General features: G+C 46.3%; 2 protein-coding genes across 14 annotated transcripts in view; one reads left to right on the forward strand and one right to left on the reverse strand.

The window, feature by feature from the left end:
* Positions 1–6,576, forward strand: part of CSAD (cysteine sulfinic acid decarboxylase) — a 29,176-nt gene extending 22,600 nt beyond the window's left edge. For all 13 annotated transcript variants that reach the window (XM_061614753.1, XM_061614758.1, XM_061614756.1 and 10 more), the window contains 4 exons: positions 2,789–2,988; positions 3,404–3,455; positions 4,492–4,581; positions 6,023–6,576. In XM_061614753.1, coding sequence (XP_061470737.1) covers positions 2,789–2,988; positions 3,404–3,455; positions 4,492–4,581; positions 6,023–6,196 — 516 coding nt within the window. In that variant the 3' untranslated portion in view covers positions 6,197–6,576. The remainder of the gene's footprint in view (positions 1–2,788; positions 2,989–3,403; positions 3,456–4,491; positions 4,582–6,022) is intronic.
* LOC133379459 (myosin light polypeptide 6-like) overlaps positions 1–13,799 on the reverse strand; it is a 142,975-nt gene that overhangs the window by 31,553 nt on the left and 97,623 nt on the right. The gene's annotated exons all lie outside the window — the stretch shown is intronic.

Below are 13,799 nucleotides of genomic sequence, written 5' to 3' on the forward strand. Positions count from 1 at the left end.
GCTGTGCGCACAGGTTTACCATCAATCAAGATGGCGGCCGAGGTTTCCCTAAGGGGCTGAAGCCTCTGCCGCCATCTTGGTTGATGGCAGCAATGCGCGCATGTAGCACACATGCGTGCCATCAATCAAGATGGCAGCAGAGGCTTCAACCCCTTAGGGAAACCTCGGCTGCCATCTTGATTGATGGCAAACCTGCTCGTGCAGTGTGCGCCACTGAAAAAACAGCACAGAGAAAGGTAAGTAGAACGGTGGAATGGCGGGCGGCTTGGGATCTCCCACCCTGCGATCCACGGTACCAATCCTGCCGTGAATCGCAGAAGGGCAGTGCCGGGGCCCAGGGCAGGCTGGTGCCCAAGGGCCCCGGCATGCCTGCGGCCAGCCCTGTAGAAGGTCATTGAATCCAACCCCCTGCACAATGCAGGAATCCATATTCGAGCATACCCAACAGGTGACTATCCAGCTGCCTCTTGAATGCCTCCAGTGTTGGAGAGCCCACCACCTCCCTAGGAAATTGGTTCCATTGTTGGGCCACTCTAACAGGGAAGTTTTTCCTGATGTTCAGTGGAAATCTGTCTTCCTGTAAGTTGAGCCCATTCTGTGTCCTGCACTCTGGGATGATCAAGAAGAGATCTTGGCCCTCCTCTGTGACAATCCTTCAACTACTTGAAGAATGCAATCATACCTCCCCTCAGTGTTCTCTTCTCAAGGCTAAAAATGCCCAGTTCTTTCATAGGGCTTTGTTTCCAGTCCTCTGATCTTCCTTGTTGCCCTCCTATGAGCCTATGAACCTGTTCCACTTTGTCTGCATCCTTCTTGCGGTGTCCTGAACTGAATGCAGTACTCAAGATGAGGCCTAACCAGTGCTGAATAAAGGAGAACTAATACTTCATGCAATTTGTGTATCTCAAGCTGCAATCCTGCCCCTTCAACTTGTACTTCACATTTGCCAGGAGGGTCATAGACCCTCATTTGGGAGAAGACTGAGGCAAAGTAGAAATTGAGCACTTCTGCATTTTCTTTTTCATCAGTTTGCCATCCTCATTGAGTATCTGTACTAGCATTTCTTTTCTCTGTCTTTTACTATGGATGTCCCTGAATAAAGTTTTTTTGTTGCTTTTAGCGTCCCTCAGCTCATTCTCAGCTTTGGCCTATGCAGGGATATATGTTTTTAACATATAGTGTGACTCTGCCTCCCGTTCTATTCCTTCTGTTCTTTTTGAACAAGTTATATCCTTCAACTGCTGTATTCCAGTCATGGAGGTCATCCCACCAAGTTTCAATTATACTATCAGGTTGTATTTATCCTCCTGTATTAAGAGTTCAGGTTTGTCCTGTTTGTTTCCCTTACTCTGGGCATTAGCATACACACATGGAAGACCATGTGATTTATGGTCTAGCTTCCTCCCTACATTTTTATGAAGACTATTATTGGGCCCTGTTAGAGCTGCTCTCTCAGTTCCTGTTACTGTGCATAAGGCTTCGTCAATCATTACTTCCAAGTTTACATCTCCCTCTCCCTTAGGAGTCATTTTAAAGCCCTCCTGATGAAGTTTTCCATGCTGTGGCCAAACACATTCTTCCCAGTCCTTGTGAGGTGCAACCCATCACTTGCCAACTGTCCTCCTTCCAGGAACCATAGCCCATGGTCCCAGAATCCAAATCTCTAGCCTCAACACCATCTTTGTAGCTGGAGTATTTTTCTTTTCCTTTCTACTCCTCTTCTAAATACTGGAAGGATGGATGAGAAAACTATCCAGGCCCCAAAGTCCTTGAGTTTCCTTCCCGGAGCTTCAAAATCTGACGCGATTTCTTCATACCTCCACTTGGCAGTACCATTTGTTCCCATATGGATGAGAAGAAAGGGATAGGTGCCAGAGGGCTTTATGATTGATGGTAACTCTTCAGTCACATCTTTAATCCATCCTCCAAGGAGACAGCATACCTGGTAAGTCCATGGCTCTTCTCAGCATACTTCGGTTTCAGTCCCACGAAGCAGGGAGTCTCCCACTACTATTACTACTACTCTTCCCTTGTTGTGGGCTGTGATTTCATTGCCTCTGCTTGACTGAGCTTTAGCCTTTTGCTCACTGTCCCGCAGGGTCTCCGGTAATTCTTCCTCTGGAGGCTGTCCTCCAGTTTCATCCTCAAGTGCCTGAAAGCAGGCAGTACTGAATTCAGTGCCCAACGCCCAAATCTTGCACCTTTGTGGAATTGCTGAATACACATAGCCTTAGTCTTACCCTTCTCACTGAATTCTCATTGGTATATGCAGGGTAGATGCTTGCCTCAGATTGACAAGGTCCCGCCACCACCTTAGGAACAGGGTATCTCAGTGAGTAGGCTGGCTCATAAGGTCCTTGCGATCTGGTGGAGAGGTTTTCCTTTGTGTCCTGCCAACATTTGACTGGACTGCAGAGAAAGAGCTGCCTACATTTATATGCCTAGATCAGCTTTCTGCAACCTGGGTCCCTCCTGGTTTGGATTACAGCTCCCAGCAACTTACTGGCTGGGACTGATGGGAGTTGTAGTCCAAAACTACTGTAGGGGCCCAGGTAATGGAAGAACGGCCTGCTGTGGAACATCCTCCTGAGGAAGGCCTGTCTTGCCCCTAGTTTTGGTTTTTGTCTCCTGATCTTTTTATCTTGTGGTTTTATCTTATGTATTCCTTATTTCAGTTGTGGTTGTAAACCACCTTTAGCACTTTAATAGTTGGTGGTCAGGTAGTATAAATATGTTAAGTAGAAATACATTTTTAAAAAAATCTGTTTTGACCCTTTCTCCCTGGCAGGGCCTGCTACAGAGGTGCCACTGTGCCAGAGCCACCTACCTATTCCAGACTGACAAGTTTTACAACATGGCTTATGACAGAGGAGACCAAACTATCCAATGCGGACGCAAAGTTGACTGCCTCAAGCTGTGGCTGATGTGGAAGGCCAATGGCACTAAGGGCTTGGAGCAGAGAGTAGACAGGGCCTTTGCCTTCACTAGGTGTGCACTGTTGAGTAAGGGTGTCAGTGGGATGGGAGGTCTCCCCCTGAACCTGTCATTCTCCAAAGCATAGGGAACAAGGACAACACCCCCATTGCTTAGGGCGGTATTCAACAAAATAGTTGCCCTAGCACAAAGTTTTAGCGCCAGCGCAACAGGATTTCCCCCATTCTCTTCCCCTCATGTGCACCCCGTTCCATGGGAGATATCTCGTGCACCCTGCGGGAATCCCCAGAACAGAAGGGCGTGCAGGGGAAGGAGAGAGGAGAAGAGCTAGGAGAAATCCTTGCCCTGATGGAATGTTCACCTTAGCGCTACATTGAATACAATATTGAATACAATACTTAGTCACCGACCGGTGAATGGCATGTAGTTCAACCCAGTTTCCTGGCATTCTCCTCCCTTTTTCCCCTAGGTATTTGGCTGATGAGATTAAAAAGAGAGAAGGTTTTCAGCTGGTGATAGAGGTAAGATCTGTCTGATCACCTGGATTCAAGAACCTTGGAATCTGTATGCAGTGGTAGGTCTCAGTCCTAGGACGTACGAAGGGGCACACACATAAGAGTACCTCTAGGCTCATCAAGAATTTCATTACTCACCAGTGAGTGATCTCAGGCTACTTTTACACATAGGAAGGTGCCTTTGCATTATCAGGCCAATGATCCATCAAGCCCCATATTGTCAGCATTAATGAGCAGTGGCAGCTCTCCACGGTCTTTGGCAGGGGCCTTTTCTAACCCTTCTCCTTCGGGTTCTTTTGGAGATATCAGGAACTGAACTCAACATTCTGCATGCAAATCCCCACGCCCTTCCACTGGAGCTTGCTCCCATCTGTTATTAAGGATTAAGGCTTCCAAACAGATTTGAGCTATAGCATTTTTCTTTGGCTTCCCCCCCCCCCAAATACTTGCCTTTTCCCACAGCGACTCTGTTGGCAATGTATTACTTCAGTTAAAGAACTTTGCACAAAAGGATTAACATTCAACTGTACACAGACATATAGGGATTGATTCTGTGGGTATATACCACCATTGGGAAACATCCAGCCCACAGGTCTAAGGAGGCTTGCCAGGCCTCTGAATTTGTGCTGCGAGGCCACTTTAGGCAAACCACACCCATCTGTCAGTCACCTGGCATCATGTGACATCAGGCACAGAGATCTAAGCACCAAGATCAGAGAAGGGATCTCTTCTATCTTAGCACCATGATCCCATAGTGGTAAGATCAGAGATAGGCCTGTGCCTGCTCCTGGCTTGAACTTTGACTCACCTGACCTCATGACTGATAGGTGGGTGGCTTTACCCACCTGTCAAAAATGGCCTGCAGAGGGTAGGCCAGTTTTGGATCCAGCCCTTGGACTGAAAAAGATTCCCCACCACTGATGGGCATGTATGCTATTGAAATATACACCAGGGCCCAAGAACATCACACTTCATGGAGGCAGGGGAATTATGGTCCCAAATATGTTCTTTACAATGTCTTGTTTCTCTTTTCCTCTTGTAGCCAGAATTCATCAATCTCTGTTTTTGGTACGTGCCTCCCAGCCTACGTGGACAGGAGGGATGCACGGATTACTGTCTGAGACTGGGGAAGGTAAGTGTTGAGAACTCTGGAGAGGAAAAAGGCTTCTGAGCTCTCAGTGGTCCGCTATGACAGGAGGTCCTGGATATTATCCATGTGCCACTGGGGTCAAGAAAAGTTTATTTTTCTAAATCAGGGTTGAGGAACCTATAGCCCTCCCAGTGTTGATTCCAGCTTGCCTCAGCCCTAATCAACACAGCAAATGATCAAGGATGATGGGAGTTGTAGTCCAGCACCATCTGGAGGGCCACAGGTTCCCCAGACCAGCTCTAAAGGATCTTGTTCCATACATGACCATGCTATGCCATGGATAGGTTGTTGGATGTTGGCTCAGTAAGCTGGAGTTGCACACAATAAGAATTCTTTTGGAAAGGGGTTGGTAGAGGGCCCTTAACTCATGTTCACTGTCTGATCAACAAGGCCAGTCCAGGGCTAGAGGCAACAGCAAACTTGGGGAGGTTCTGAGTCCTCATCGGAAGTGCAGAATACATTACCCTATGTACCAGCCAAGGGCCAATGCAGAGGCTTTGGCCCTTGCAATTGGCAGGCAGAGTATTGTTGCAGATTCCTGTTCCCTCCCGTGACTCAAGAGGCCTGACAGACCTGAGTGCACACAGTCCATGGCAGGTACCAGGCCAGGTTCCAGCCTGATTCTGACATCCCCAGTCCAACACCTGCAACCCTCAGCATATTTGGAATCATTAAGAACATTTCCATGAGATCAATGCAACCAACAATCTGAGTGGGTTTTGCTTTTCCCTAAAATGCGAGACTTGAATTTCTGGGGTGGTGAGGAGATAATGTGTGAGCCCCCTGTCAGTAATTAGAAGTGTAAAATCAAGAAGCAAGACTTACTTTATCTTCCCATTCTGGAACACAGGAAAGCCCTTTCAGAGAGAGTGTACATACATGTGTGCATTCCTTGCTTCGTAACTACAGCATGAAGCACTAAATGAGCCATTATAGATCGAGAACCCACGGCAGAGAATTGTGGTTCCTATCTTCTGCCATTATCTCCAACACAGTATGTGTAAATTACGGTTGGGGAACCTGTGGCACCCCCAGACACAGTTGGACTGCAACTCTCATTAACCCTGACCACTGGCTATGTTGGCTGGGGCTGATGGGAGCTGAAGACCATCATCATTTGGAAGGGCCACAGGTTCCTCGTCCTTGCATGCACATGCATCTGAGCCAGCACTCAATGAGCCCTCATCTGAAGGTTTTCCTTCATAGCTGAATGAAAAACTCAACCAGCAATCATGTGGAAAATAGCACATTATATATTTTTATTTTGCTGTGATTGCATGTGTTTGGAAGCCACATCATCACATTCTGTAAATATCTTAAGGTCCAAAGTCATGAAGAGAATGCATTTTGTTGTTTTCTTCTTCTAACACCCTTAAAATGCAATTAAATTCTGAGATTGGGGTTTCTGTTTTCCTTGGGTCAGGTGGCTCCCATGATCAAGGAACGGATGATGAAGAAAGGGTCCATGATGGTGGGCTACCAGCCGCATGGCAACAGAGTGAACTTCTTCCGCCAGGTGGTCACTAACCCTGCAGTCACTAGAGGGGACTTGGACTTCTTCCTCGATGAGATTGAGGTGCTGGGGAGAGACCTCTAGTGGCTCTTCCCTTCTCCCTGCAGCCCACTCTGACAACAGTGGGACTATGTCTGAAATCCTGGGACTACTTCATTGGTACTTCTAAAATGTTCTTCCCTGACCTCACCTCACCCCTTTTCAAATAAGCCCTAACGATTTCTGGAATACATTCCACTGGAGCTACCTTCTAAGGAGAGGCACAATACCAGAAAGGGGACTGGCTGAGGCTGCTGCAAGGTGCAAGCAGAAGTGGAGAGTGTGAGGTGGCATGTATCAGCCCCCCAGCCATGCTGCATAAGACAACAGAACACAAAGCCCTATTCTTTGGCCTGCTGGGCTGAAACTTGCTTTCTCTTTTCCTCTTAGTAAATCCATTTAATTAAAATCTGTTTTCACTCCTCTTCAGTTATTATTTTTTAAAAGGCAATGCTAGATACAAACCTTGGACCTTTGAATGAGCATTTATGCATCTTCCTTTGCTTCATGATATGCTGTATGCAGCAAGAATAAACCTAGTGTGTGAGGGTCCAAACAGAAGTACAAAAAGAATAATGACCCACAAAATACACAAAAGGTTCCTGTGTTGAATTCAGTGATCCTAATATAAAGATACAAAATGCAGTGAAGTCCAAAACATAAACGTTTACAAAGTAGTCATGAATTATGGCTCACTAGTAAATACCAATCCATTTCAACTGGATGTCTTCCTCAGATCTTGTAATAAATGTACTGTCCTTGGCAGGAGTGATAATAGAGTTTTTTTGCAAGTGTAGAATTCCTCTTACAATTTGTATTTACTTGTGTGCCGTAATTCATTACTACTTTATAAACTTTATTTTATGGACTTCATTGCATTTTGTATCTTTGTATTATTATGACTGAGTTCAATACAAAACTATTTCTGTATTTTGGGAGTCTTTATTATTCTTTTTGTACTTGCTTTATGCAGCACCAGCACTGTCCATGGTGCCTTGTAGCATTTGATAAAAGAAAAAACAGGTCCCTGCTCCCAAGGAGCTTACAGTCTAAAATAGACATGGGAAAAAAGAACAAAGGGAGAATCAAGGGTAGGGAGCAAAGAATGTGGGCCAGTGCCATTACCCATATTTAAAGGTTGGTTACACTTGGGAATGAGTATGAGAATAAGCCAAAGGCCATGTGGAAAAAGTGCACATTGAGGAGGTATCTGATGAGAGATGCCATGTACAGGGCCTTGCAAAGTTACTCAGACCCCTGACCAATGCTCTCATATTACTGAATTGCAAATGGTACACTAATTTCGTTCTGTATGATATTTTGGAACACTGAAACTCAAAATCAGTTATTCTAAGGTGATGCTGGTTTTATGTCAGGAAATGTTTGTAAGAAACAAAAAACTGAAACATGTTGCTTGCATAACTATTCAACCCCTATGCTCTGGAAGCTCCCAGTTTGCACAGATGACAGAAATTGCCCCATTGAGGACACAGTTACATTATGGTGACCCTATGAATAGGGTTTTCATGGTAAGCGGTATTCAGAGGGGGTTTACCATTGCCTTCTTCTGAGGCTGAGAGGCAGTGACTGGCCCAAGGTCACCCAGTGAGCTTCATGGCTGTGTGGGGATTTGAACCCTGGTCTCCCAGGTTGTAGTCCAACACCTTAACCACTACACCACACCAGCTGTGTATTCATCACACTAAATAATAAAGGTAAAGGTGTCCCTACACTTATAGTGTGAGTTGTTTCCGACTCTTAGGGTGATGTCTTGCGACATTTACTAGGCAGACCGTATATATGGGGTGGGATTGCCAGTTCTGTCCCCGGCCTTTCTTTACCCCCCAGCATATGCCGGGTACTCATTTTACCAACCACGGATGGATGGAAGGCTGAGTGGACCTTGACCCCTTTTACCGGAGATTCGACTTCCTCCTTCCTTTGGAATCGAACTCCGGCCGTGAGCAGAGCTTCGGCTGCGTTACCGCCGCTTACCACTCTGTATTTCAGTTGATGAACATTCCAGAATGCATTTTTGTTTCAGTACTTCTTCAGAAATTAGGACAGCAGGCAAGCTTGACTCTCCCAAGAGGCCAGAGTGAAGAAGGTTGCAGTGACCCTGGCAAGATAGGACTGGAGCATGAACCAGTTTTAGCTGAGGGGACAGGGAAGAATGGCTAGATTTCTGCCATGTTTTACAGGGGGAAGTGACATGACTTGACAGCACTGAATTGGTTGGGAGCAAAGGCGGAAGAAGCATCAAAGGTAACGCCAAGACTGCATCCTTAGTCAACAGGTGAAGTTGTTGACAGACATGGAGAGAGATCCTTTGGGAGGAAAGGTAAATAAGTCAGTCTTATGACCGTTGTTATCTTTCCAGCACCATCAATATATACTATTCTGGCCTGTTTTCACTTGTGGAGAGATTGCTGGAGAAGTCCACCACCTGTTTCAGGTCCTCTCCATCAGGAATTCATAAGCATCATGGTCAAGATTCACTCCTTCCCGATTGAGAATATGGTACAGAAGGGCTGCCGTGGCCTCCCCTCTCTCACGGTTCCTCCAGTCCAGAAGCATGTGGAAGGCTCGCATGGCCACATTGTTGGGATTCTCTTCTTCGATCTGCTCCAGGACTGAATTTTCTACCCCTAGGAACTCAATTCCAATCTGCTTCCATTTCTTCCCCATCTTTTTGGCCAGTGTCATCAGCTGCTTTTCTGAGACCCGTATGGGTTGTGCTGGAAAAGGAGTGAGAAAGGTTAACAGGAGCACAAGAGATGAATTGAGATAGAAGCCTTTTGCTCACATTCTTGCTGAACTGGGACTCTTTGGCATAGTCTAGATTTGTAAATACTCACTTGCTGGTCACTGGGAACAAGAATAAAATCAAGGCAAGAAAGGCTTCCAAATGGGACTTTTGTTGTTGTTTTTAACATTTTTTAAAAAAAATATTTTGTTTTATTGGGTGGCTCTGCCCCCCCCACTTGCTCCAACCATCAGCCCCCTACTCACTCTGCTTGCCCCACTCACCATCTGCAGCACAGAAATAAGGGTCATGCTGATGTACTGTTAAAATGTTTGCAAGCAAACAAATGTTGTTTAAAACTTAGCAATGAATCTATATTCCCCTTGTCAATAATAAGAGGGCAACTGGGCACTGGTGAACAGAGTTCTCTGCTTCCTTCAGCAATATTTTTTAAAGATGATGAACTGTCCACACTCATGCTGCAAACAGATATGGCTCCTCTCCGAACGCCATTGGTGACCCTTCCAAAAGGTTGGTTTCTGGAACTTGAACCAACACAAAGGGTGACCCCCAAAATTGGGTTTCACTACCTTTGCTTTTTTTTTTTTTTGTCCTGGCAGGAGTGCTGTGTCTTTAAGGCAGGGATGGATGGACTACAACTCTGTCACCCCAACCACTTGGCCATGCTGGCTGGGGCTGATGGGAGTTGGAGTCCGACAACATCTGGAGACCCACAGGGGTCTGCTCCTTCTTTTAAAGCTTTATTATTATGTAGCTTTTAAAGCTACATAATAAGCAGTAATCAGCCAGTGAAGTTGTCCCCATGTTAGGAAAAGTATCACATGTTAATTTCATCCTATTGCATAGCAGTCAAAGGCACAGGTTTCCTGACAGATAAAATGAACCTGCAATTCTAGTGGAGGGTTCAAACCTGTCATCCTACCTGTCCTGGAAGCTCACCCATTCAACCCCGGTTCTGGGGACTGGGTCCTAGATTTAAGCTGGACCCTAGCTGAATTTTCTAATTGTGTAGGTGCTGGTGCAAAGACATGTTGTGGAATGTTCCAGGAGAGAGAGGGGTATACAGGCAAAGACCACCTCAGAACCTGCTCCAGCTTTCTGTCCCCCTCCCCACCTCCACAAACTATTCTGTAAGAAGAATCCCAGAAGAGGGAAGGAGGAAAAAAAGACTTAGGGCTGCATCCAGTGCTAGTCTTTCTCAGAGTAGATTCACTGACGTTAATAGACATGACTAACTCAGGTTGATTAATTTCAGTGGGTATACTCTGTGTAGAACTTACTTAGATTACAAGTGTAAGCCATTTTGGAAGAATTTGTATCCTTAAAGGCAGGATATAAGTAACTTGAATAAATACACAAATGAATAAATCGAGGATCCCCATGCTATGGCTCTGCGGTGTTTTAGATGAGGAATATATTTGTAAGTCCCAGGGATGCGGGGATCCTGGAACCCTCCCAAGGTTGTTGTTGGACTTAACCCATCAGCCCCAGCCTGCGTGGCCAATGGTCAGGGATGACGGAAGATAAGAGTCCAACAACATCAATTCCTAGACAGCAAGCCTTACCCCCACACACACATAGCTTCCCCTGTCGGTAGGACAGTCGTAGCCCATGTTGGAATGTATGAGGTTCAACTCCAACTTGTGGGCTGAGGCTGCATGGGGTTAAAAAGGGTAACTAGAGAGGAGACCTCTTGGTTGCTAGGCTATACCTGTCCCTTTGATCTCCTGCTGTCTCTCCCTTCCTGCTAGACTGATATGCAAAGGATGTTGATCCCAGTTCCTTCCCTCCTTCCCAGTCTTCTTCTTTCTCTCCAGAGGGGAGCAGACATATTTCTTTGTCTCTCTCTCTCCTCCAGCATGAGGGCGAGCACTGGGTTCAGTGCTTGCTGCTCCAACTTAGCTAGGCAGCTAGATATAGGACTCTTTCCTATCAAACGTACTTCCAGAATAAAGTAGTTATTTCTTATTTTAAAGCTGAAAGTCTTTGTCTGACTAATTTGCAGGGAAGGTAGAAACTTAGCAAAGATTCAAACACACACACAAGCTCGCTCGATACTCTCCGTTCCGCAGCGGAACTCTGCAGGGTCCTACAGGACATTGGGCCCAACGTCCTAGAGCCCAGACTGTTCCTGTCTCCACTCACCAGGTGCTGCCTCCCTCTGGGCCACTTCCCTCATAAGAGTCTCCCTTCCGCTCCTACGATCAGTGACGTGGAGGTCCTGGAGAAGATCCATCCTGGGGATCTTTTCCAGCGCGTGGGTGGCGACTTCTAATTCTCTGCCCGGAAAATATTGCATAAGAAGTTGGGCGAGCTGGACTCGGGAGACGTTTTCGAGTTTCCCACGAGGGATGCGAGTAGACCTGTCGGGGAAGGACCCCAGATAGAAAACAAAAGTGTGGAGCTGGTTCTCCGTCAACTCTTGGAGGGTCTCCAGCAATCGCTCTCCCACATCCATGGGGGCTTCTCATCTGCTTGGGAAGAGGGCTTGAAAGCTGTGGATGTCCAAATAACACACACGCACGAGAGATATCTCGTAGGGCGGAGCGAGCCGGGGCGCGAAACTCTCCTCGAGGAAACGGAGAGAACAAAGTCGTCGCAAAAAAAAAAAAAAAGGCGGGCTGGAAGAGCAGAGTGCCTGCTTTTGTTTCCGATTTCGTTTCCGATTTCTTTTCGCGCTGGGAGGAGAGCGCCAATTGCAGGAAGAGGGGTGGTGGTGGAAGGCGCCAAGACTGGAAGGGGGGGGGATTTCAGGGGCAGGCAGGCAGGAGGTCGCGTTTCTAGTAGGAGATCAGCAAGGGCTGGCTCCAGCTCTCGATGACGATCGTGTTGTCACAACAGCGACAACAGAAAGCTCCCTATTTCACCCACAGCCACTAGGAGCCAACATGGATTTATGAAGAACAAATCCTGCCAAACTAATCTTATCTCATTTTTTTATCGTGTAACCTCCCTTGTAGACTGTGGGAATGCTGTGGACATAATATATCTGGATTTCAGCAAAGCTTTTGACAAAGTGCCCCATGATATTCTGATTAGCAAGCTAGCTAAATGTGAGCTGGATGGAACAACTATCAGGTGGATCCTCAGTTGGCTCCAGAATCATACTCAAAGAGTGCTTATCGATGGTTCCTTCTCAAACGGGGCGGAAGTAATGAGTGGGGTACCACAGGGCTCGGTCCTGGGCCCAGTGCTCTTCAACATTTTTATTAATGACTTGGATGAGGAGGTACAGAGCATGCTTCCCAAATTTGCAGATGATACAAAATTGGGGGGCATAGCTAATACCATGGAAGACAGAAACAAAATTCAAAGGGACCTTGATAGGCTGGAGCATTGGGCTGAAATCAACAGAATGTAATTCAACAGGGATAAATGCAAAGTTCTACACCTAGGAAAAAGAAACCAAATGCACAGTTATAAGATGGGGGATACTTGGCTCAGCAATACATGTGAGAAAGATCTTGGAATTGTTGTTGATCACAAGTTGAATATGAGCCAACAGTGTGATGTGGCTGCAAAAAAGGCAAATGCTATATTAGGCTGCATTAACAGAAGTATAGTTTCCAAATCAAGTGAAGTATTAGTTCCCCACTATTCAGCACTGGTTAGGCCTCATCTTGAATACTGCAACCAGTTCTGGTCTCCTCACTTCAAGAAGGATGCAGACAAACTAGAACAGGTTCAGAGGAGGGCAACAAGGACGATCAGGGGACTGGAAACAAAGCCCTGTGAGAAGAGACTGAAAGAACTGGGCATGTTTAGCCTGGAGAAGAGAAGACTGAGGGGAGATATGATAGCACTCTTCAAGTACTTGAAAGGTTGCCACACAGAGGAGGGCCGGGATCTCTTCTCAATCATCCCAGAGTGCAGGACACAGAATAATGGGCTCAAGTTGCAGGTAGCCAGATTTTGACTGGACATCAGGAAAAACTTCCTAACTGTTAGAGCTATACGACAATGGAATCAATTACCTAGAGAGGTAGTGGGCTCTCCGACACTGGAGGCATTCAAGAGGCAGCTGGGCAGCCATCTGTCGGGAATGCTTTGATTTGGATTCCTGCATTTTGCAGGAGGTTGGACTTGATGGCCTTATAGGCCCCTTCCAACTCTTCTATGATTCTGTGATTCATTCTATTTAATGGGATCCTGGACTTTTGCCCCAAAGCCCTACCCTGATGGCCCCACTGCATCCTTGGGTATATGGGACAGATTTCACACTGCTGTAATATATGTGTACTTACCTGTATGTTTTGCTCATTAGAAGCTGGGGGCTGTTGGAAGTGGGGCAAGAGCAACTCCTGTTTTGTTCTTTTGTTTGTGCTCCAGAAGGAAAATAGAGCTAGGGTCCTCCAGATGGATAGGCTTGTTTACCTTTTACCTGTGATGCTCTGACTGACTTCCTTCTGTCGCTAGACTGTGACGCCTTTAGGGAAGCTTACCTGCCCCTCCTCCTTCCGCCCTTTCCACTCCTTTGTCCTCCAGCTGACCAGGAGAGAGGAGCATCCCTTTGTCTCTGCTCTCTCTCCGAGTATGGGGCTGACTCCTACACCTGGGAGTTATGCCTCCAACTTAGCTAGTTAGTTAGAACTAGGTTTGCCTTTTTCTATCTACTATGTATTTCTCTAAATAAAGTAGCTTTTCTTATTTTACCAAGTCTCCAGTTTCAGTGATGCTGTTGCAGGGTAAAAGCCAGCTTTCTTAGGCAAACGCACGCACATGCTTTTCAATGAAATTAAGCAACACAACTACACACAGCGCAACAGGGGCAGGGGGTGCAATTTAGACTGGAGATATGATATGGGCTCAAAGACTGGAGCCCAATTTAAGTGCAGGGCCTGGGTTTTTTTAACTTTTAAAAAATCTCCCAATGTCATGTCT

Source organism: Rhineura floridana, chromosome 3, assembly GCF_030035675.1.
Source record: "Rhineura floridana isolate rRhiFlo1 chromosome 3, rRhiFlo1.hap2, whole genome shotgun sequence".
Taxonomy (NCBI): Eukaryota; Metazoa; Chordata; class Lepidosauria; order Squamata; family Rhineuridae; genus Rhineura; species Rhineura floridana.